This window comes from Panthera pardus, unplaced genomic scaffold (genome assembly GCF_024362965.1).
Source record: "Panthera pardus isolate Hobbes unplaced genomic scaffold, ASM2436296v1 HiC_scaffold_8, whole genome shotgun sequence".
Lineage (NCBI taxonomy): Eukaryota > Metazoa > Chordata > Mammalia > Carnivora > Felidae > Panthera > Panthera pardus.
Genome location: NW_026527013.1, coordinates 105,089,973 through 105,113,078, shown reverse-complemented (window position 1 = coordinate 105,113,078; position 23,106 = coordinate 105,089,973). Strand labels below are relative to the sequence as shown.

At 35.1% G+C, this 23,106-nt stretch overlaps 1 protein-coding gene across 1 annotated transcript in view; it reads left to right on the top strand.

Moving 5' to 3' along the window:
• VWDE (von Willebrand factor D and EGF domains) overlaps window positions 1-23,106 on the top strand; it is a 76,867-nt gene that overhangs the window by 29,424 nt on the left and 24,337 nt on the right. The window contains 11 exon segments of the mRNA XM_019443466.2: window positions 1,638-1,855; window positions 2,104-2,177; window positions 3,839-4,109; window positions 4,623-4,831; window positions 5,258-6,219; window positions 8,461-8,597; window positions 12,274-12,429; window positions 12,554-12,658; window positions 14,478-14,592; window positions 20,878-21,128; window positions 22,208-22,427. Of these exon segments, the coding sequence (XP_019299011.2) occupies window positions 1,638-1,855; window positions 2,104-2,177; window positions 3,839-4,109; window positions 4,623-4,831; window positions 5,258-6,219; window positions 8,461-8,597; window positions 12,274-12,429; window positions 12,554-12,658; window positions 14,478-14,592; window positions 20,878-21,128; window positions 22,208-22,427 (2,718 nt within the window).

Here is a 23,106-nt window from a genome sequence, read left to right as displayed (position 1 = left end):
ACAGGTGACAGTAAACAGGCTTAGGTAATAAATGCCCAGCCACTCATTCAGATTTCAGGAGCATTGTGAGCAACACTGTGTTTTGAAATTCAGCACAGAAATATGCAATTAAACCCTCTCTCTCAGACTGTTTGACATAATTTTACTTCAAACTACGTGTGAAAAGTATATTTGGTAAATTTTACTACAGCTTATGGGGGAGAATAGGAAGAGGATGATGTTAATATGACCCTTTTCAAACTTGTGTCAGGCAGAGATTTTCTTCAGCTGCAAGTATACTTTAAACTATATTTGTGTGCTCTCAATTCTTGCAGCAAGAAAGGCATTATTATAATAATACAAAAGCAATATATATCTACATTTTAGGAGTTTGCATGTCCCTGCTATTTGTCAGTTAAAAATAATTTCCCTTTTTTTCTGGAGGAGAATTTCTGGATTTCATTCTGGATTTGCTTCATCTTATCTTTTTTAAGTGTATTTTCATTGCATATCTACTTCCACAGAGCTCAAGTGGGTATCTCTTAGTGTATTTCCACAACTACTATGCTGCTTTTTCACAGGCTTATAGAGAGCAATACTTGGCCCTCATACCGTGGACCAGGGGAAATGATGTCAGGGGTTATATCCAAGCCAGATATATTCCACAGTGACTTTAGGGAGCCAGCTAAAAATTTGGATGTTTCTGTTATTTTTTATGTGCATAATAACAGTATGCACTTCCATGGAAAAAAATGCATAAAGAGGAACTTTTTTTTTCAGTAATTTTGAATCTAGTGCAGTGTCCTACATCAGACCAATATAATTTTACACCTGAAAATCATGTGTGGAAGAAAAGACGATAGAAAAGTTTTCAACAACAGCCACTTTTTTCTAGATCTCAGAAGGATTTTGTAATTACTAATAAGATATGATAGCAGACTTCCCTTGTTACCGGTTTTTGAAATAATCTATCCTTTTTGTTTACTTACACAAATTCCTGAAGTTCCTTTCTCTCTTCTGTTACTATTTTTTTTTCTAAATTATTGTTTTCTGTCCTTTTTTCCATAGGAAAGGAAGCTTCTCAAGGTTCTGAATATATTGAGACATTTGGGAGATAAAAAGCAATAGAGAGTTTATTACTTGTGTGGAATTACTTAATTTATTTTAATTTTTCTATTTTTAAGTTGATGATCCAATAATCATCTGTACTAATAACCATTGCTATCACTCAACGATGGATAGAACATGAGTACAAACCCTATGAAATATTACAGATATATCTGGACCCAAGGCACAATTGATGCAGAAAGACATCAAACTTTGCTTTTTGGTGGTGAAATTATGATTTTTTTGCACAAACAATAAATTTTATATATTGCTTTGAATTTTATGAAGGTGCATATGGATTTATAACCTTATTGAAAATAGTACTATGTATATATATATATTGAAGTTGATTAATTACTTATAAAAATCAAATAGAGTTCAATACCTTTAGACAAAATTTACACATTCAGACAAAATTACAACCATATTTTTTAAATAAGAGAAAATGAGAATAATATTTCGATTCAATTTTCCATGTTAATCAAGTTATTACATGCTTTTGTTGGTATATTTCCTTACAAAAATTCTCAATGTATTTTTTCACAAAATAGGTACAGAACAGCTAGGTTTAAACTTGGCACTGTCTTCCTGTCACGTGGACCTTCACCAGACATCATCCTGTGCTAATGGATCCTGTAACCATGCTTTTGTGTCCTACACTGCTGTAACAGATTTTTCTCGAGACGGAGATAGAATCACAAACATTGTAGTGGAACCTATAGTTAATGAGGATTTCCTGTGGAACAGCTACATTCCAGACAGCATCCAGGTTGACAAATTACAAAAATATCTTCACAATTGAAGCTTTAAAAAAGATATATTTATTTGAGCAATACATCTCATAAACGTTTCATTTCAAAATTACTTAATAAGTTTTTTCCATTTTAAATGATTCAGTTTTCTATAACTGTGATAAAAGCAATTATTTGAAAATTCATTGAGATTGCTAAGCTATTTATTGTATGTCACTAAATACAATTAATGATAATATTTACCAAAAATATCTTTGCTTTTAAGATCAAAGTAAAGGATGTCCCAACTGCTTACTGCTATTCATTTACTGACCCACATATAATTACATTTGATGGCAGGTAATTTCCTGAAAGTTTTTTTCTTTTAATAGTTTTTGCTTCTTTTGGAATTTGCTGTTGTTTTGTTTCTAGTCCTATTCACAAAGATTAGAAAGGAAGGCATGTATAGATAACACTGGCTTGTTTCAAAATATTGATTTATTTGTGTGAAATGTTTTTGCCTTAAACTTTAGCTTTTGGTAAATATACAGATTTGTAGTGAGTCTGTATTTGTAAAAATGAAGATTCTTACAAATATGAATAGTCATTTTAATTTGATCATTCAGTTATTTTTAATAATGATTAAAATATTTGCTCTAGAGATATTTACTATATTGCATTTCTGCAAGATACTGAAATAATCTTTTTGGTTTAGGCAAGATGATTAAACTAACACAAAATTATTTAAAAAGCTAAACACTTCTAAAAAACTAAACACTTCTAATTCATGACAATGATACTCAGGGGGGAAACTATTGTGGCTATCATAAATACCTAAATATCTGCTTCTAGAATGCAAATGAAATGGGCTAAATGGCCAAAAAGTAATCTAAGCTATCTTGCTATTAATATCTGCCTATAAGGATTTAAACTCAGTTTATACTCTTCTGGGGAATATGTGATTTTAAGATGTCCCTAAGAAAATTTTAAGAACACCTCTTTGGTGAGTCAAAATTTTCTTCATGGGGCGCCTGGGTGGCGCAGTCGGTTAAGCGTCCGACTTCAACCAGGTCACGATCCTGCGGTCCGTGAGTTCGAGCCCCGCGTCAGGCTCTGGGCTGATGGCTCGGAGCCTGGAGCCTGTTTCTGATTCTGTGTCTCCCTCTCTCTCTGCCCCTCCCCCGTTCATGCGCTGTCTCTCTCTGTCCCAAAAATAAATAAAAAATGTTGAAAAAAAAATTTAAAAAAAAAAAAATTTTCTTCATGACATAAGGTAATTTATTCTTTTTAAGATCTTTTTTTTTTTTAATTTTTTTTGGGGAGGTTATTTATTTTTGAGAGAGAGAGACACACAGTGCGAATGTGGAGGGGCAGAGAGAGTGGAAGACACAGAATCTGAAGCGGTTTCCAGGCTCTGACCTGTCAGCACAGAGCCCAACGTGGGCCTCGAACTCATAAACGGTGCATTCAGACCTAAGCTGCAGTCAGACGCTTAAATGACTGAGCCACCGAGGCACCCTTCTTTTTAAGATACTTTTAATGTCATCATTGTCCGTAAAATTATTCAATATGAACAAATAGAGATAGAAATCCTCCATAGCAAGTGATACTCTGAAAGTTTGAACAAGTATTAAAAAGTAGAAATTGATCCCACCTTCAAGAATCCTTTATGGTTATGATGAAAACTTAAAACTTTTAGTGGAAAAACCTCCGAGAATAGTGGGATTGATTTAATCAGCTATAATTCAACAAGATTAATTGTGCAAGGAGTGACAATCCCTGTTCTAAATGCTGGGGGTGTGGCGGGGCATAGAACAAACGTGCCCTCTCTCATGCAGCTTACTTCTATAAAGCAAAAGAGAGATATGCATGATTAATAAGTAAAATACATAGTGTATCTGAGTAAACTTATAATAAGTAAGTAAACTTATAAATAAGTTTAACACACATTGTTTGTGCTTAATGTATTATTGTGGTATTTTATACCAATTCTTAATGCAGTTGATTTTTATTAATACCAGGGTATATGATAATTTCAAGACTGGAACATTTGTGCTTTATAAGAGTATGTCACGTGATTTTGAAGTCCATGTACGCCAGTGGGACTGTGGAAGCCTTCACTATCCTGTGTCCTGTAACTGTGGGTTTGTTGCCAAAGAAGAAGGTGATATAGTTACTTTTGATATGTGCAGTGGCCAGCTACATGAATCACAGCCATATTTATCTGTAAAGAGCCAAGATGCAACCAGCAATATCAAGATAAGTGAATCTTACTTAGGAAGAAAAGTCACAGTATGTATGATTCTTCACGGTTGAAAGTATTTTTCTTTTTTTTTCCTACAGATTTTGGATTGATTTCTGAACTTGTTTTCATCTCTATTAAATTAAGAGTTATCTTTTTTTTTTTTTTTTTTGCATTAGGGTTTTTTTCCCCCTAAATAAAGCTTTAGGGGAAGGATCTAAGAAGGAATAATACCTTTTTTCAGTTTTCCGTACACATTTAGACACAACATAGTTAAGTCTTTGTCAAATCTAAGCAGCCTTATTTTAAGATTTCAATATGCTAACTTGGTAAGTTATTCCTAAAAAATATTTTTCACAGTGCCTAATAAATCATATATTAGGGATTAAATATATAGTTAAGAATAAATATTCAGGAATAGTTAGAAATATAGAGTTTTCATTCTTGCATCAAGATATATTGAACATATATAAATAAATTCAACACACTGTTTTGTATTTAATGTTTTTAATGTGTTATTTTATACCAACTCTTAATGCAGTTGATTTATTTCTGTATTGCAGATCTGGTTTTCTTCTGGAGCATTTATCCGTGCTGATCTTAGTGAATGGGGCATGAGTTTAACAATCCGAGCCCCTAGCTTAGACTATAGAAACACTTTGGGACTTTGTGGCACCTTTGATGAAAACCCAGAAAATGATTTCCATAATAAAAATGGAACCAAAATTAGTTCAACTTTTAATGATTGTGTTGCTTTTATTAATGAATGGAGGTAAGAAAGTAAATTATTTTCATTTGTTATTGTATTCATGTTAGAGTTTAAGTGAGGGTGACATGGGGGCGCCTGGGTGGCTCAGTCACTAAAGCATCTGATTTCATCTCAGGTCATGATCTCGCGTTTTGTGAGTTCTAGCCCCTCATTGGGCTCTGTGCTGACAGGTCGGAGCCTGGCCTGCTTTGGATTCTGTGTCTCCCCCTCTCTGTGCCCCTCCCATGCTCATGCTCTGCTTCTCTCTGTCTCTTAATAAGAAATAAACATTAAAAAAAAATTAAAAAATAAATAAATGAATGGTGACACAGTATTCTGTGGGTTTTTGTTTTTGTTTTTGTTTTGTTTGTTTGTTTGTTTTTCAACACATTACTGAGAAAAAAATGTTCTTGTCCAAATTACTATTCTTTTCTCTTTTGCACTTGGAAGGATTTTGCCAGGGAAAAGCATGTTTGACACAATGCCAATTTCTCCGCCATCATCTGGAAAACAATCCTATTGTAGCTGCTCTCTGACTAAGTCATTATATCCTTCTGATCACCTGGACAGTGTTTCTCAACCAGAGATCGTTTCAGGTTGCAGAGATCTCAAACATGTCAAATTCTCTTTCCTGATACCAGAACTAGATGTCACCTCTGAATATATTAATTCAGAAGCTCTTACCAGAGGGATAAATGAGTATGCATTTGAAGAAAATAATTTGAATTTCTTTCCTCAAGAAAAAAAGCACATGAACCTAACCAAACTGGACTTAGATTTACAAACACATCCTGGAAATGAAAAACAACACACACCAAACACTTCGGACAATGGGAAACGGACCCAGGACCAGGGTAGCCGCAGCCAAGAGATGAGGTGGGATCCACAAAACAGATGGAAACGGCAAAACATAAATTATGAGTTTCTTCCTATGTTTGCTTTACGAAGTCTCAGCCAAAGTGACCTAGAAGAATTCACTTATTTCTTCCCTGAGGACCATTCTGAGGATGTCCACCAAGAGTTTGTCCCTACGTGGCCCACACCCTCTGGTCTCACTGAATACAGCACCTTGGCACTGTGCCAGCAGACTCTTGGTAACTCCAGCATAGGAAGACACTGTCTTGCCTTTCTGGGCAAGAGCCTAGACATTGCTATAGATATGTGCATTAAGGATGTTCTCCTAAAAGATGACCTTAGCTGGACAGAAGCAGCTGTGGCTCTTTTAGAAAATGAATGTGAAAGGAGAATTTTGGAAGAGGGGAAATACAACACAGAAGAATATGGCAAGTCAATTGAAGTCGTTCTCTCAGTACTAAAATGCCCCAATTTATGCAGTGGCAATGGGCAGTGTATGGAATGGGGATGTGTATGTTCCCCAGGCTTTAGTTCCTATGATTGCAGTGATTCCCATGGTGAGTAAGTACCCTCCAACTTTGATATTGTGTATGTCATTTGATTATGAAAACTTATTTGTTCTCTCTTACCTTCTGTATTTTGACAGGGTTCCTTCAGATTATGTTGGGAAAAGAATGTAAATTATATTAAGCAATACTATTAGTAATAATTCTTCCAAAGTGTCTCATCTTACTTATAGTGAAAGCTGGGGTACTGATAATAGCCTATAAAGCACAATATGTTCAGGCACACCATATATCTTCAAACTCATCCCCTACAACTAAAACCCTCACTTATTTTACTCCACCCACTTTGGTTTCTGTAACACTAGGTTCTCTTGACCTCAGGGCCTTTGCACACAGTTCATCCCTCTACTGGTAGAGAATCATTATTTCTCTAGAACTCACATTCAGTGTATTTTGAGTACTGTGTTTATAATATTTTACTAATTATACCAATTTGCTTAATATTTTCACTAACCCATCTACGTGGCACAAACTATTTTGTATCTCAGTATATAAGAGAAAGAAATTTCTAAAAGTCAATTGGATTTCATTAGCTATTAAACAGTAACTCCTGATTTTCTTCTACCCCCACCATCCTGCCCTTTTCCATCTCAGTAAATGTAAACTTCACTCCTCTGATTGTTCATGTTAAAAACTTGTAGTCATTTTGGCTTCTCATTTTTTTTTTCATGCCTCATGTTTTAGTAGCAAATCCAGCTCTAGATTTGAAGAATATCATCTCTTTCCCTGCAATAACTTAGTCCAAGCTACTATTATATCTCACCTGGATTATTATAGATTCTCTCAAAGTTTATTTTGCATATAACAGCTAAAGAGATCCCTTTGAAATGATAGTGAGATCACAGAACTCTTGCTTAAATGCCTCTAATGGCTCTCTCTCTCTCCTTCCAAGTAAAATCCACATTCCCTACCATGGTCTAGAAGACCCTATGCAGTCTGAACCTCCTCTCTCACTGAACTCATCTACCATTCTCTCCATAGTCCACTGCTCCCCAGTGTTCTTAAGTGGTTGCTTTGCTGTTTGTCAAAGAGGCCAAGCCTGCTCCCACCTCAGGACCTTTGAATTACTTTCCCTTTCACGGGAGCATTCTTCCAATTCATAGATTCCTGATCAACTTCCTTCTCTTCTCTGTTCAAATATCATATTATTTCAGACTTCTTCCAAAGTCTTTCAAAATAAAGTAGTTTTCTTCACACAATCACATAGTCTTATCTCACTTAATATAGTTAGTATATATGTTTTCTCCATAGTCTTGAAAACATTTGTGTGATACACTTTATATTTATTTTTCATTTTTTTTGTCCTCCCATATTAGAATGTAAATTATATGAAGGCAGGAACTTGTTCTCTTTACATAGAGAAACCTAGTATTCAGTACCTAGAATAACATCTGGAAAAGTAGAAATTCTTCAGTAAACATTTGTTGAATATGAAAGAATAAACAAATGTTTTTTTAATTTCCATAAGCATTTTTAGTGTTCTGAGTATACAATTTATGATTTTATATTCTCCTGCTAGTAAAGTTATATTCACTTACATTTTGCCAGTACTTAGAGGACTCAGTTACTTTCATATGCTGCATTTATCTATTTTGACAACCAGATCTTGCTGGTACACATGATGTGTGATCTTACCAAGACCAGAACCAAAGATATAACTATGTGAAAATCAGTTAACTCTGACTACTAGGAGAATTTTTTTCTCCTGTGATTGAAAGTACACTTAAGATTATGGTGGCATGTAAGATAGCAATAATACATAAAAACATTAATAACATTTTCATAAAATTTTGATAATTCTTCTTTTTAAATTAAGACTTTTTTTAAATATTAATATATTACATTGCTAATTACACTATTTTATTGCAGAAGTATTTTTCTATAACCCACCTCTATGGCACAAACCAAAATGGCAAAAACAAAACACAGGCCATTGTAGTAGTAATTTGCTAATACTTGTAAATAATTGGTATTAAACATTATTAAAACATCAATTAAATCTGTGTATTTGGGCACTGGTAGTATCTTTAATGCTGTTGTTATTGGCTTGATGGTAAGTGACACTTTTTTAAATACCAGGTTACTCTTAATATTTAATAGTTTAATTAAGGTACTTATATTTGGTTAGACTTCAAAATATTATTTTCCATATGCTTTTAATTTGGACCTTGTAAATAATTAGTTTATTTTTATGGATTTTTGTCCATTTTGTTTTATCACTTTTGTCCAAAGACAAGGCTCCTGAAATTATAGGACTTGGGAATGCTGGATTCTGTAATATTCGAAAATATAATTGTATGACAGTGAGAGTGTTTGGTCAAGGCTTCAAAGAATTACCTTCAACTAAATGTGAAGTTACTAAACTGCAGGTATGTTAATTATAGTGTTGAAAAACAATTAAGTTTATGAGTTATTCAGATTAATTTTTTCTTGGATTAATTTGGTCTATCAGTTAACAACATAATCCCAAAGGATGTCAAATCCACAGAGAGCTCAATAAGAATATGGTTACATTGCTTAACCTTAAAGTTTCTTTCCTATTCATTAACCATATTAAAATATTTTCTATAATTTTTATTACAGTATTGGCTCACTATTCCAGTCATAATAAGAAATTAAAGTAATATTAAGCTTGATATGTAAGCTTCTGCATTTATTAAAATGTAAAACCACAACAAATAGAGATCATTTTTGCCCAAGACAAATCTGTATGACTTAGGGGATGTAGAGATATGAACAATTCCCTTTTACCAAACAAAAAGTGAAGATTAATTGCACTCATCCTTTATATTTCCCTTACTATGGATTTCAAAATAAAAATAGTGTTTTTCTTTCTTGGGGCTACAAACGACAGACGTAATGACTCAGTTTGAACATTGGTATATCAAGCTATATCTTATTTTGATGATTATTTATCATCAATCATTGGTCTTCCTTTTCTTTATTCAAGTGGATTTTTATTTTAAGGAAAGCCCTTTGAAAATACTGGGGTAAGCTGAAAACTTAAAACAGAAAATCACATTTTAGCATTCTTTATACTTTTTCTCTAAGTTGCTAAAGCTAAATGTGATCCTGGGATTGAGAATTTAAGGAGGAAATAACTTTTGTGTCTGTCTTTTTCAAAGAATTATACAAGAAAAATATTCTTATTTCAGGATTTTTTGAGTAGAGCTTTTCTAAATGAGCCATGAAATATTTTAATCCCAATGAAAAAATAAGACACACAATGGAAAATGGAATGTATGCATAATTTTATTCACTTCAGTATTCCTCAAGAGACTAGACATTATACTGTTTGTGGCAGAATAAATCAAATGACATCACAGTACAATTAAGTTATTTGCCAAAAAGTTTTATAGGTCTGTATTCTCTTGGAAAGTACATTTTGTACTTACTTTCAGATGTATTATTTGCTGTGATATTATTCTCATACGACTTTTTTCTAAATATCTGACAAATAAAGAGCACACTATGAAATTCTCTAACACACTATACAGAACTAGAGAAAGAAAATATATATGTTCACTAGCCAGCGCCAAACTTACTTATATTTTTGCACCCTGTTCAGGATGTTTATTTCATTTGTAATACCATTCAGTTTATTTTTGAGTATTTGTATCTGCTTTAAATTTCCTCCACAGTTTACTTGATTTTAGTTATTTATTTATTTGGAAAGTAAGCAAAAAAATCATGGTTCTGGGAGTTGGTGCCGTACGGAAGATTCACACAGAAAAATATCACTGTCTTTTCATCTATACTGCTCTGTCCATTACCCTTTCTTTCCATTCCATTCCCATCTATCCCTGGAGGTATCCACTCTCATTATTTTCTGGTTTGTCCTTACTGCATTTCTTTTGCACAAAGGAACAGATGAATCCCTCCTTTTATTACATGAAAGGTAGCATATTATGGCTGCTCTTTTCTACTTTTGCAATAGTAATTTTACACGTTTTTATCTGGAGATCCAAGCACCCAATCCTTTCTTTCACTTTCTGCCTCTACGAAAAGCAGCCAGAACTTTACAGAATCCAGTTTTTAAATACTTGTAAGATTAAATTCAAGTAGCTTTCGTAGAAATGAATGGTCCTTTGTGATCCAGCTCCTGTCTATTTTTGTAACCTTGAACCGCCTGCATACACTATACTAAAATCTCATGCTGTCTCATGCATCCCTCCCTTTTCACTTGCTCCTCCCTCCAGCCTCACTGAAGTGTAGTCTCTCCAATTCTGCTCCAGGTGTCCAAACGGCAGTCTCCTCTTCTACTTTCAGGGAGAAAAGCCTCCCTTGACCGTGATAGACACAATGGATGCTTTCTCTCTCACTGAACTTAACTTGAATCTTGGTTATAGCAGTATTAAAATTGTTTTGTCTGTCCTTTCCTCTGTGATCTTTCTTCATCAGGAAATTCTCAGCACATGTAGGTACTCTCAAAATATTGATGAATGGAAAATAAATATAACTCCATTTATTCCTTATTTGGGGTTGGCTTCTCCAAACAGGAGGGGAAATGATTTCTGGACTTGGCTGGAACCTTGTTTCAATACACAAAACGCTGTCTCCATCTAAGTGTCCTTATCATGACTACTCTGAAACACTGTTGTCAGTCCCCCTCTGCTAGAGAGAAACCACTGATCTGTTTGGCCAGACTGTACATACCCCCCTCAAACATGGAGATTTGTACTGTGGCCTACTCCTTCAATCCTCAGATCTTAAGATACTTCCCACTAGCCACAGATGAGCATGTTCTTACCTTCCTTTCCTTCTCCTGCAGACTCACAATACTGAAGCATCAACATGGTCCTTGACCATTTCTGAGCAATTGAAAACATTATACAGTTATAAACTTAAAAGAAAAATCTAAGTCAAAATATTGGCAATAAAATATATCCTTTTAGCTTTCTATGTAGTTACCAGTACCTAGAAAATTCTTCTGGCTTTTCCTCTTTAGATCATTTTAATACTAAATACATTTTAATACTAAATGTATTTAGTACATTTAGTAATTTAATACATTTAATACCAATACATTTTAATACTAAAAAATTATACTTTAAGTGTAGATTAAATATGATATGCCACTGAGTTATTAAATAGAGTAAACCAGTTAGAATTTAGTTTCAAGTTATATAGATTCATTTGAATTACCTTAATCAAAAATAGGATTTATTATTAAGGTAGTGTGTTTTTCACAAAATCAGGGTAAGAATGTAATTGCTGAATTCTCAGGAACAACTTGAATTTGGGACTTGAACACCACGAAGACTCAGTATATCTGAATTTGTGTGTGTGTGTGTGTGTGTGTGTGTGTGTGTGTGTGTGTGTGTGTATGTATCTGTCTGTCTCAGTTCTGCTTTTCTCTGTGGGCTTTATTTTTCCCTTTTACTATATACTAGCCTCCTACACATAGTGAAAAATACAGCCACCCACATCTCCATTACTTTTTATCTTGCACGTGAAGCTACCAGAAGCATACTGGCCCAGTATCCCCTCTGGTATAAAGTTGAAACATTCTAAATAATTAAAGCATTGACTCAGCTTAGATACACCCCCAGAGCAATCAAGCATAGCCAGGAAGATGGGTCATGTAAAAACATGAGAAGGTCCTGGGAACCATATGGATGGAGGACCGACAGAGCAATTTCAAGTAAAAGTAGAAGTTTAAGAGCTTTTGCAGAAGAAATGAGTTTCTGGGCAGAAAATCAAACCACTGTGTGTCAGCTACATAGTCAAATGTGTTTCCTCTTGCTACAAAACTCATTACTTGGCGATTCATTATACATGACCAATATTGATAACTTCTTTGATTTACACCTATAAGAAATGCATGAGGCATTAGAACCAGTTTACGTCTAATTAAGGTATATATGGTTTATATTATTCTGGATAAAATTCACTATTGATGTCAGTTTTATTACTTCATTCATTATATATTCCATTATACCAGCCATGCATTTTTTAAGATTTATATTTTGATTATATGTAGTTTATTAGCAAGGAATTTCCATAATTAAACAGAAGTTAATTGCTTTCTTATTATGCCTTTAGTATAATAGCAGTAATTGGGTCCTTGGAAAAGCTGTCTACACGCATATTGTTTTTCAAAATAGCAGAACTATTGATTGTCAGCTGCCCCCTGATGTTCAGCAGTCTGATACCTTAGATCTGATGGGTGAGAAGCCAATTGCGAAGTGGCAGTTAAAGGTAAAAAAGAAAAGACAGTCTCATATTTATTAATAAAGTAAATATTTATGTATTAAAATTTCATAATGAATTTATGAAGCCACATTTAGAACAAATTATCTTATTATAAAACTGCATCTTACAGGTATCTAATGATGGTTACAGGTTCAGTAATCCCAAAATAATGATCATCTATGATGGGGCTTGTCAACTTTGTGGTCTCTATGAAAAAGACTCATGTACTATAAAGGTAAGCAGTTTTTCACTTATTTTCACATTTACATGGTAAGTATTTTCATTTCCCATGCTATTGGCATATTAAAGGCATATTAGTTGTTTTCACCTTCATATCAGAAATACTAATAGAGAAAAGCCTTCCTCAAGTTTATATGAGGTTAACTGAAATTGTTACTCTGCCAGTAACTCTTGGTGAAATGGCAAGGAGATTTCTACCTCTAATGTTTTCAAGTGGCTGGTTATTTATTTCTTAAAAAAAAATTAAAAGGGGAGGTTCAGATTGAATTTTAACTCCTACTACATTCCTTTTAAAAAGTAATAAAGATTTTCCAGTTAGATGTCTCTCTGCTCGTGCCTAATCTTTGTGGCAAATGACATGCATTTTGATGGAGCTTGTAAAATGTGTAAGGCTACCACTTTTATAGGGAGTGTGTGTGTGTGTGTGTGTGTGTGTGTGTGTGGCAAATAAATTCATTGAGCCATGCAATTATCTACTTACGAGATTACAGAACACCCCAGCCTGAGCTGAATCCTCACAGCCACACCCTCTTAATCTATGTGCAGTCTGTTGGGTTTATCACCATATCTTTCTCATATGCCAGTTGCTGATTTAATACATACCATGGAAGTAATATTACTTGGCTATTCAAAATTGAGAAGCATATCAAATAATATTTATGTAGATAAAAATGAAAAGTATCATTATTTTGAATTTTAAATCTTTTTTTTTCCCTTGAGATTAGCAATTAGATCATGTCAGTAAAAAGTTTCTGGGGTTTTTAAATTACTTTTTTAATGATTTTAATGTTTTATTTAGTTTTTGAGAGAGAGAGAGAGAGAGAGAGAGACAGACAGACAGAGCACAAGCAGGGGAGGGACAGAAAGAGATGGAGACACAGAATCTGAAGCAGGCTCCAGGATCTGAGCTGCTAGCACAAAGCCCAATGCGGGATTCGAACTCAAACCACAAGATGACCTGAGCTGAATTCAGATGCTCAACAGACTGAGCCACCCAAGTGCCCCAGAAGTTTCTGTTTTTACAAAGTTGTTTGATTTTTATTTTCCCCTAAATATTCTGTTTCCACATGTTTTACAGTAAGTACTTTTAAAATTTTGTAATTCAAAATTGTTTTACATTGTTGCGAATGTTCTGTTCTTATTTTTGTGCAGTGTTCCAAGTGACATCAAAGGAGATTACATTAAATGGGCAAAGCTTATATATGCTGAACAAAATTTGGTCTTCTTCCCAGGTTGAAAATTATTGCTACATTTAAAATTATTTTTTTGCAGATCAGCCTCTCTTTCCACTATTTTCTATAAGGATATCCATTGTCAAGTGTGGATCATTATGCCAAGGTTCTGGTTCAGTTTTGCTCTGTTCAGAGGACATAGTGGGATCCTAGAGGAAGGGAAAATAGCTATAAACATATGTGTTTCTGTAAGATGAGCAAGGGGAAAAATTGTTTCATTTCTTTATAAATAGAGCACTTCAGCCTGACTTAGCAGTAAGAAAGACCAGAAGAAAAGACAGATTGTCTTCCATGTTATTTATAAGCTAAAATTCTACACAGAGATACAGCTATATGTATTTTCTTATTCCTTCCCTATTGATCAGTTCCACGGGCAATTAAACAAAAAGGAAATGATTTGTTTTCTAACATACATTTATGATTAGGACACATGAAAAAATGTTTCCTAAGCAAAAGAGACTTATAACATGCTTACCCTGGATTGATCAACATATATGATGCTATCTTTCTATGTACATTTTTTCCTAAACACTAACTCTAACGGTATCCTAATTGCTTTCCTCTTTTTAAAACTTCCATTAGGAAAATGTTTGCATTATCGATGGGCTCTGCTACATTGAAGGAGATAAAAATCCTACCAGCCCTTGTTTGATTTGTAGACCAAAAATTTCAAAATTTACTTGGTCATTTTTAGAAAGTAAGTTATTCTTTATTAATACAAATATTTCCTCTACAAGATAATTTTTAAGTGATTTTTAAGACACGAGTTACATAAATGTGTTTAAGATGAACACTGTGCTTTATTTAGCATCTTTCCTAACTGCATGATTTGCTTTGCTTGAACGTAATACAAGATGACATGTTATTTTATGTAATTTCCGTGATTATACTATAATAGGGTATGGGATTTTCCTTTCGGTATTTGATCCTGAAAGCAAATGTGAATTATTAATGGAAGAAATCAGATGATTAATTCAGCTACACACAGTTTGTACAAGTCATACAGCTACCAGCAGAATGGCCACTATGTAAACACATAAAACGTCCATCACTGAAGGTTGGTGGGTTTAGTGGAAAGAAGACATTACTTTGAGGCCAAAAGCAAAGCTCTATATCCTGCTCTTAGCCTTCTTTTCTGTTTTGTGACAAGGCATTTCGCTATTTAAATTCCAAAGGCTATGCATTCATCACCTGTTAAATGAGATTATCTGGATTCAATAACCTATTAAGTGCCTTCCAGCCCTACCATTCTGGGACCTCATGAGTATAATAGTGGGTACAGATAATGTCTGGATACTTTGTTCCACCCCCAAAAACACCCCAAATCATAGTTATGTGTCGTATAACGTCTTCACTTTCTTTTTTTTTTTTTCAATATATGAAGTTTATTGTCAAATTGGTTTCCATAAAACACCCAGTGCTCATCCCAAAAGGTGCCCTCCTCAATACACATCACCCACCCTCCCCTACCTCCCACCCCCCATCAACCCTCAGTTTGTTCTCAGTTTTTAAGAGTCTCTTATGCTTTGGCTCTCTCCCACTTTAACCTCTTTTTTTTTTTCCTTCCCCTCCCCCATGGGTTCCTGTTAAGTTTCTCAGGATCCACATAAGAGTGAAAACATATGGTATCTGTCTTTCTCTGTATGGCTTATTTCACTTAGCATGACACTCTCCAGTTCCATCCATGTTGCTACAAAGGGTCATATTTCATTCTTTCTCATTGCCACATAGTACTCCATTGTGTATATAAACCACAATTTCTTTATCCATTCATCAGTTGATGGACATTTAGGCTCTTTCCATAATTTGGCTATTGTTGAGAGTGCTGCTATAAACATTGGGGTACAAGTGCCCCTATGCATCAGCACTCCTGTATCCCTTGGGTAAATTCCTAGCAGTGCTATTGCTGGGTCATAGGGTAGGTCTATTTTTAATTTTTTGAGGAACCTCCACACTGTTTTCCAGAGTGGCTGCACCAGTTTGCATTCCCACCAACAGTGCAAGAGGTTCCCATTTCTCCACATCCTCTCCAGCGTCTATAGTCTCCTGATTTGTTCATTTTGGCCACTCTGACTGGCGTGAGGTGATATCTGAGTGTGGTTTTGATTTGTATTCCCCTGATGAGGAGCAATTCATGTGCCTGTTGGCCATCCGGATGTCTTCTTTAGAGAAGTGTCTATTCATGTTTTCTGCCCATTTCTTCACTGGGTTATTTGTTTTTCGGGTGTGGAGTTTGGTGAGCTCTCTATAGATTTTGGATACTAGCCCTTTGTCCGATATGTCATTTGCAAATATCTTTTCCCATTCCGTTGGTTGCCTTTTAGTTTTGTTGGTTGTTTCCTTTGCTGTACAGAAGCTTTTTATCTTCATAAGGTCCCAGTAGTTCATTTTTGCTTTTAATTCCCTTGCCTTTGGGGATGTGTCAAGTAAGAAATTGCTACAGCTGAGGTCAGGGAGGTCTTTTCCTGCTTTCTCCTCTAGGGTTTTGATGGTTTCCTGTCTCACATTCAGGTCCTTTATCCATTTTGAGTTTATTTTTATGAATGGTGTGAGAAAGTGGTCTAGTTTCAATCTTCTGCATGTTGCTGTCCAGTTCTCCCAGCACCATTTGTTAAAGAGACTGTCTTTTTTCCATTGGATATTCTTTCCTGCTTTGTCAAAGATGAGTTGGCCATACTTTTGTGGGTCTAGTTGTGGGGTTTCTATTCTATTCCATTGGTCTATGTGTCTGTTTTTGTGCCAATACATGCTGTCTTAGTGATTACAGCTTTGTAGTAGAGGCTAAAGTCTGGGATTGTGATGCCTCCTGCTTTGGTCTTCTTCAAAATTACTTTGGCTGTTCGGGGACTCTTGTGGTTCCATATGAATTTTAGGATTGCTTGTTCTAGTTTCGAGAAGAATGCTGGTGCGATTTTGATTGGGATTGCATTGAATGTGTAGATAGCTTTGGGTAGTATTGACATTTTGACAATATTCATTCTTCCAATCCATGAGCCCGGAATGTTTTTCCATTTCTTTATATCTTCTTCAATTTCCTTCATAAGCTTTCTATAGTTTTCAACATACAGATCTTGTACATCTTTGGTTAGATTTATTCCTAGGTATTTTATGCTTCTTGGTGCAATTGTGAATGGGATCAGTTTCTTTATTTGTCTTTCTGTTGCTTCATTGCTAGTGTATAAGAATGCAACTGATTTCTGCACATTGATTTTGTATCCTGCAACTTTGCTAAATTCATGTATCAGTTCTAGCAGACTTCTGGTGGAGTCTATCAGATTTTCCATGTATAATATCATGTCATCTGCAAAAAGTGAAAGCTTAACTTCATCTTGCCAATTTTGATGCCTTTGATTTCCTTTTCTTGTCTGATTGGTGATGCTAGAACTTCCAACACTATGTTAAACAACAGCATTGAGAGTGGACATCCCTGTCGTGTTCCTGATCTCAGGGAAAAAGCTCTCAGTTTTTCCCCATTGAGGATGATGTGAACTGTGGGCTTTTCATAAATGGCTTTTATGATGTTTAAGTATGTTCCTTCTATCCCGACTTTCTCTAGGGTTTTTATTAAGAAAGGTTGCTGAATTTTGTCAAAGGCCTTTTCTGCATCGATTGACAGGATCATATGGTTCTTATCTTTTCTTTTATTAATGTGCTGTATCACATTGATTGATTTGCGAATGTTGAACCAGCCCTGCATCCCAGGAATGAATCCCACTTGATCATGGTGAATAATTCTTTTTATATGCTGTTGAATTCTATTTGCTAGTATCTTAGTGAGAATTTTTGCATCCATATTCATCAGGGATATTGGCCTGTAGTTCCTTTTTTTACTGGGTCTCTGGTTTAGGAATCAAAGTAATACTGGCTTCAAAGAATGAGTCTGGAAGTTTTCCTTCCCTTTCTATTTTTTGGGACAGCTTGAGAAGTAGGTATTATCTCTGCTTTAAACATCTGGTATAACTCCTCTGGGAAGCCATCTGGTCCTGGACTCTTATTTGTTGGGAGATTTTTGATGACTGATTCAATTTCTTCGCTGGTTATGGGTCTGTTCAAGCTTTCTATTTCCTCCTGATTGAGTTTTGGAAGCGTGTGGGTGTTTAGGAATTTGTCCATTTCTTCCAGATTGTCCAGTTTGTTGGCATATAATTTTTCATGGTATTCCCTGATAATTGCTTGTATCTCTGAGGGATTGGTTATAATAATTCCATTTTCATTCATGATTTTATCTATTTGGGTCATCTCCCTTTTCTTTTTGAGAAGCCTGGCTAGAGGTTTATCAATTTCGTTTATTTTTTCAAAAAACCAACTCTTGGTTTCTTTGATCTGCTCTACAGTTTTTTTAGATTCTATATTGTTTATGTCTGCTCTGATCTTTATTATTTCTCTTCTTCTGCTGGGTTTAGGCTGTCTTTGCTGTTCTGCTTCTATTTCCTTTAGGTGTGCTGTTAGATTTTGTATTTGGGATTTTTCTTATTTTTTGAGATAGGCCTGGATTGCAATGTATTTTCCTCTCAGGACTGCCTTCGCTGCGTCCCAAAGTGTTTGGATTGTTGTATTTTCATTTTCGTTTGTTTCCATATATTTTTTAATTTCTCCTCTAATTGCCTGGTTGGCCCATTCATTCTTTAGTAGGGTGTTCTTCAACCTCCATGCTTTTGGAGGTCTTCCAGACGTTTTCCTGTGGTTGATTTCAAGCTTCATAGCATTGTGGTCTGAAAGTATGCATGGTATGATCTCAATTCTTTTATACTTATGAAGGGCTGTTTTGTGACCCAGTATGTGATCCATCTTGGAGAATGTTCCATGTGCACTCGAGAAGAAAGTATATTCTGTGGCTCTGGGATGCAGAGTTCTAAATAGGTTTGTCAAGTCCATCTGATCCAATGTATCATTCAGGGCCCTTGTTTCTTTATTGACCATGTGTCTAGATGATCTATTTATTTCTGTAAGTGGAGTGTTAAAGTCCCCTGCAATTACCACATTCTTATCAATAAGGTTGCTTATGTTTGTAATTGTTTTATATATTTGGGGGCTCCTGTATTCGGCATGTAGACATTTATAATTGTTAGCTCTTCCTGATGGATAGACCCTGTAATTATTTATAATGCCCTTCTTCATCTCTTGTTACAGCCTTTAATTTAAAGTCTAGTTTGTCTGATATAAGTATGGCTACTCCAGCTTTCTTTTGACTTCCAGTGGCATGATAAATAGTTCTCCATCCCCTCACTCTCAATCTGAAGGTGTCCTCAGGTCTCAAATGAGTCTCTTGTAGACAGAAAATAGATGGGTCTTGTTTTTTTATCCATTCTGATAGCCTATGTCTTTTGGTTGGTGCATTTAGTCCATTTACATTCAGTGTTATTATAGAAAGATACGGGTTTAGAGGCATTGTGATGTCCGTAGGTTTCATGCTTGTAGCGATATCTCTGGTACTTTTTCTCACAGGATCCCCGCTAGGATCTCTTGTAGGGCTGGTTTAGTGGTGACGAATTCCTTCAGTTTTTGTTTCTTTGGGAAGACCTTTATCTCTCCTTCTATTCTAAATGACAGACTTGCTGGATAAAGGATTCTCGGCTGCATATTTTTTTTTCTGTTCATCACATTGAAGATCTCCTGCCATTCCTTTCTGGCCTGTAATGTCTTCACTTTCTTTACTACAGCTATACATAATTCCATATAATTGTTTCTTCATTCTCTTTCCTCATCCCAAAGACCAAGCAGGCATTATAAAATACAAGATATAATTACTCCCTCCTCCTATCCCCATGTAATTTTAGCTAAGGAATCCTAGAACCTTGTATTTATACAGTGCTTTGTAACATCACTATATATATTATTGTGTATACAAATTTCATTACTGTATTAGACCATTTTTCAGATAATTTATGGTTCAGGTGCAAGACTCATGGGGTGTTATGGGAAGACAGTACAAATTTGGTGAAGAATTAAGTGCAAAAGATAAGGGAAACACAATATAACTTCTGAATTGGTGTGTATGTTTTTAATGGCTTGAGTATGACTGACTCATAATAGATTTACGATGTTCAAGGATTTAAGGAGGCTGGAAAAATCATCTATCCCAATTTCTCATATTGAGGGGTGAGGAAATTAAAACCAGTAAATTGTATAAAGATATGTGATGGCAGAATGGGAGTCAGAACCACATTCTCTTGGCATCAGTGCTTTGTCGATGCAAGCAGAAAGTGTTTGTGCCCAGTGTGATGAAAAATCCTATACCTTCCATGTGTTAAGCCAAGGAAGGGGGACATTTTTTAATATGACAATATAAAAAAAGTGTTTTAAAGCATTACTTGAGCGCAAAGGGAGCTTTCTCTGTCCTCTGAAATAACCACCGTTCCATTATGTGAGCTTGGCAGTGGGAAATGCCTCTGAGGAGCAGAGGATGGCTGTGACTTATATGGCTTCCAGTTCCTACTGGAGACGCAGGTACAGTGAGGAAAATAAGGTCGGGTGGGGCGGGGGCGTTAAATGAACAATCCAGTCATGGAGAGTGAAGGGGAAATAAAAGGAGGTGTTGAGGGGAAAGAAAAGCTGAAAAGGGCAGAGGATGAAGAAGAGAGAGTGAAAGAGCAAGCAATGAGTTGGTCAACACCAAGAAATAATTTCAGACAGAAAAGGAGATGCATCCAGTCTGGGAAATGCAGATATGTTTATGTATTTTATGCTGTGTTCAAAGTGCTGTTACACCCTTGTAGCAAGTTTGAAGTCTTGCACCTGTCAGTTACTTTTACATTTTCTAAGAATGCAATTGAATTTATTCAGAATATGAAAAGAAAAGAAAAGAAAAGAAAAGAGAAAAGAAAAGAAAAGAAAGAAAAAGAGCCAGCATAGGTAATGGAAGTTTTAGGGGAGTTTGAAATTCATCAAAATGTTTCAGTCTGAGGTCTTTGCATCATACTTTACTTTCCCTTTTCCTTTTTCTTTATACACAAGTACAAAATAACCTCTTTCTCTTTGACAGACAACCAACCCCCACTGATTCAAATGCCACAAGACAAATTAGAGACATTTTTCGGGGAGAACTTTGTGTTCCAGTTCACGGCTGTCGATCCTGAAGGCTCTGACATCCATTTTGCCTTGGACTCAGGTCCCGAGGGAGCAAATGTTTCTTCTACGGGACTTCTTATGTGGAAAGCAGAGTCCCAAACTCCACAGCAATTCACTCTACTTTTTACCGATGACTGCAATGCTGAAACGAGGCTCACGATTATGGTAATATTTATAATTACGTAAATGCCACTGAATTAATTAACAGTATCAGTAACTATTTGAAACTTAAAATAGAATTCTTCATGAAGAGGAACTAAATTATTCAACATTTTGTGGAAAATTAAACTGCCAAAATGCTATTTTTGTCAGAATTTAAAATCTTCGGTAGAGTCTCAAGTCCAGAGCACGGATCTATGTGACGAATTCCTAGACCATTTGCTCCTGTACTTAAGTTTACTTAAGTAAAGAATGCATTCATGTCCACCTGTCTGAAATATCTATGATAAACCTAAGATTGAGAATTATACCCTTTCCTTCAAGTGAAGTCATTTTTTTATTGGCTATTCTTTTGATATTATCAGTCACGAGCTATTAATACTGTTTTTGTGCCCTGTATTCACTTGAAATTTGGGACACACTCCCAGAGAAGTAATGGTATGAAGGGAAATTGTGTATTATGTCATGCTAACCAGATAATTCAAATGACTGTTTACTCTCTACAGTCTGGGATAAGTCATGTGACTAACTGCTTTGCACCTTAAGGATTTTTTTCCAGTTGTTCCACTTGCATCATAGAAATTGATTATCTTGTAACATTTTACGTTTTTTTTAATGTTTTATTTATTTTTGAGAGAGAGGGAGACAGAGTATGAGCAGGGGTGGGGCAGAGAGAGAAGGAGACAGAATCCACGAAGCAGGCTCCAGGCTCTGAGCTGTCAGCACAGAGCCCGACACAGGGCCCAAACCCATGAACCACGAGATCATGACCTGAGCTGAAGTTGGACACTTAACGGACCGAGCCACCCAGGCACCTGTATCTTGTAACATTTTAAAAAATTATCCATAGCATTTATATTTTGACTATGCTCTTGAAAGTTGGCAAGGTTACCTTATTAAACTATATTTTAAAATACTCTTTTACATTAAATATATATATATATATTTTTTTTTTTTTTTCTTTTCAAAACTTGTGATCTGGTCCTACTTCCACCTAAATGTACATGCCTAACACAATTTCTAAGGCATAAACTGAAGATTATTTTACTGAAGAATAAAGCATTTACTTTTTGTTTCTTTTGGAGGTGACTGTGAAGTCTTGTGATTGCTTGAATGGTGGATCATGTGTGTCAGATATTAAATTTCCTCCAGGAAGTGGAGTGCACCTGTGTGTCTGCTTGCCTGGCTTTCAGGGCAGTCTTTGTGAAGTGGACGTCACCGAGTGCCAATCAAACCCCTGTGGCCTTGGCAGATGTATTAGTGGTTTTCACAGTTATTCTTGCGTGTGTCCGCCTGAACTCAAAGGTAAGTTTTGGTTCTTCATGAACGAAATTAGTGTGTGAACAAATTAGAAAGGAAAGTTCCTTGGCTTTCCAAGTAATATACAGGTTATTCAAGCATGTGTATCGTCCTAAAGATTTTAATATATGTTTTAAAATCTAGTAAAAGTCATCACAAATACATTTGCTACTCATATCCTTCTATTATTGTACATTGCTTACATTTACTCTTACAATTTTGCCAATTTTTTATAATTTTCATGGCAGTATTCTATGTCTGTATTGTACTTTGCACGTTCTTAAACATTTCTGTCTATATTTGCTAGGTAGAAATATATTTAAGTGTATTACTATGGAAATATAATATGGAAAAATCAAGAAATTTGCCATGAGAAATATAAACATTATCATTTAAGAAAACTTGATAATTCATTAACTTAAAAAGATCATGATACAATGTTAAAGCGAAATGAAAGGAAATATTAGCATGTTTGCTAACTTGTTAATTATCCTGAAAAATTTTATTCTAGAAACCTCAAATAAGTATATGAATGACTTATAATTTTCCAAGGCTTTTTAAGAGTCATACCAATATTTCCTCTAATTTAAACAGATATAAATGTTAAGTAAATATGCAGTTACTGAGCTTATATTTTACTTGAAGGCATCTACTTTAACATTATAATTGAACTAAGCAAGACATT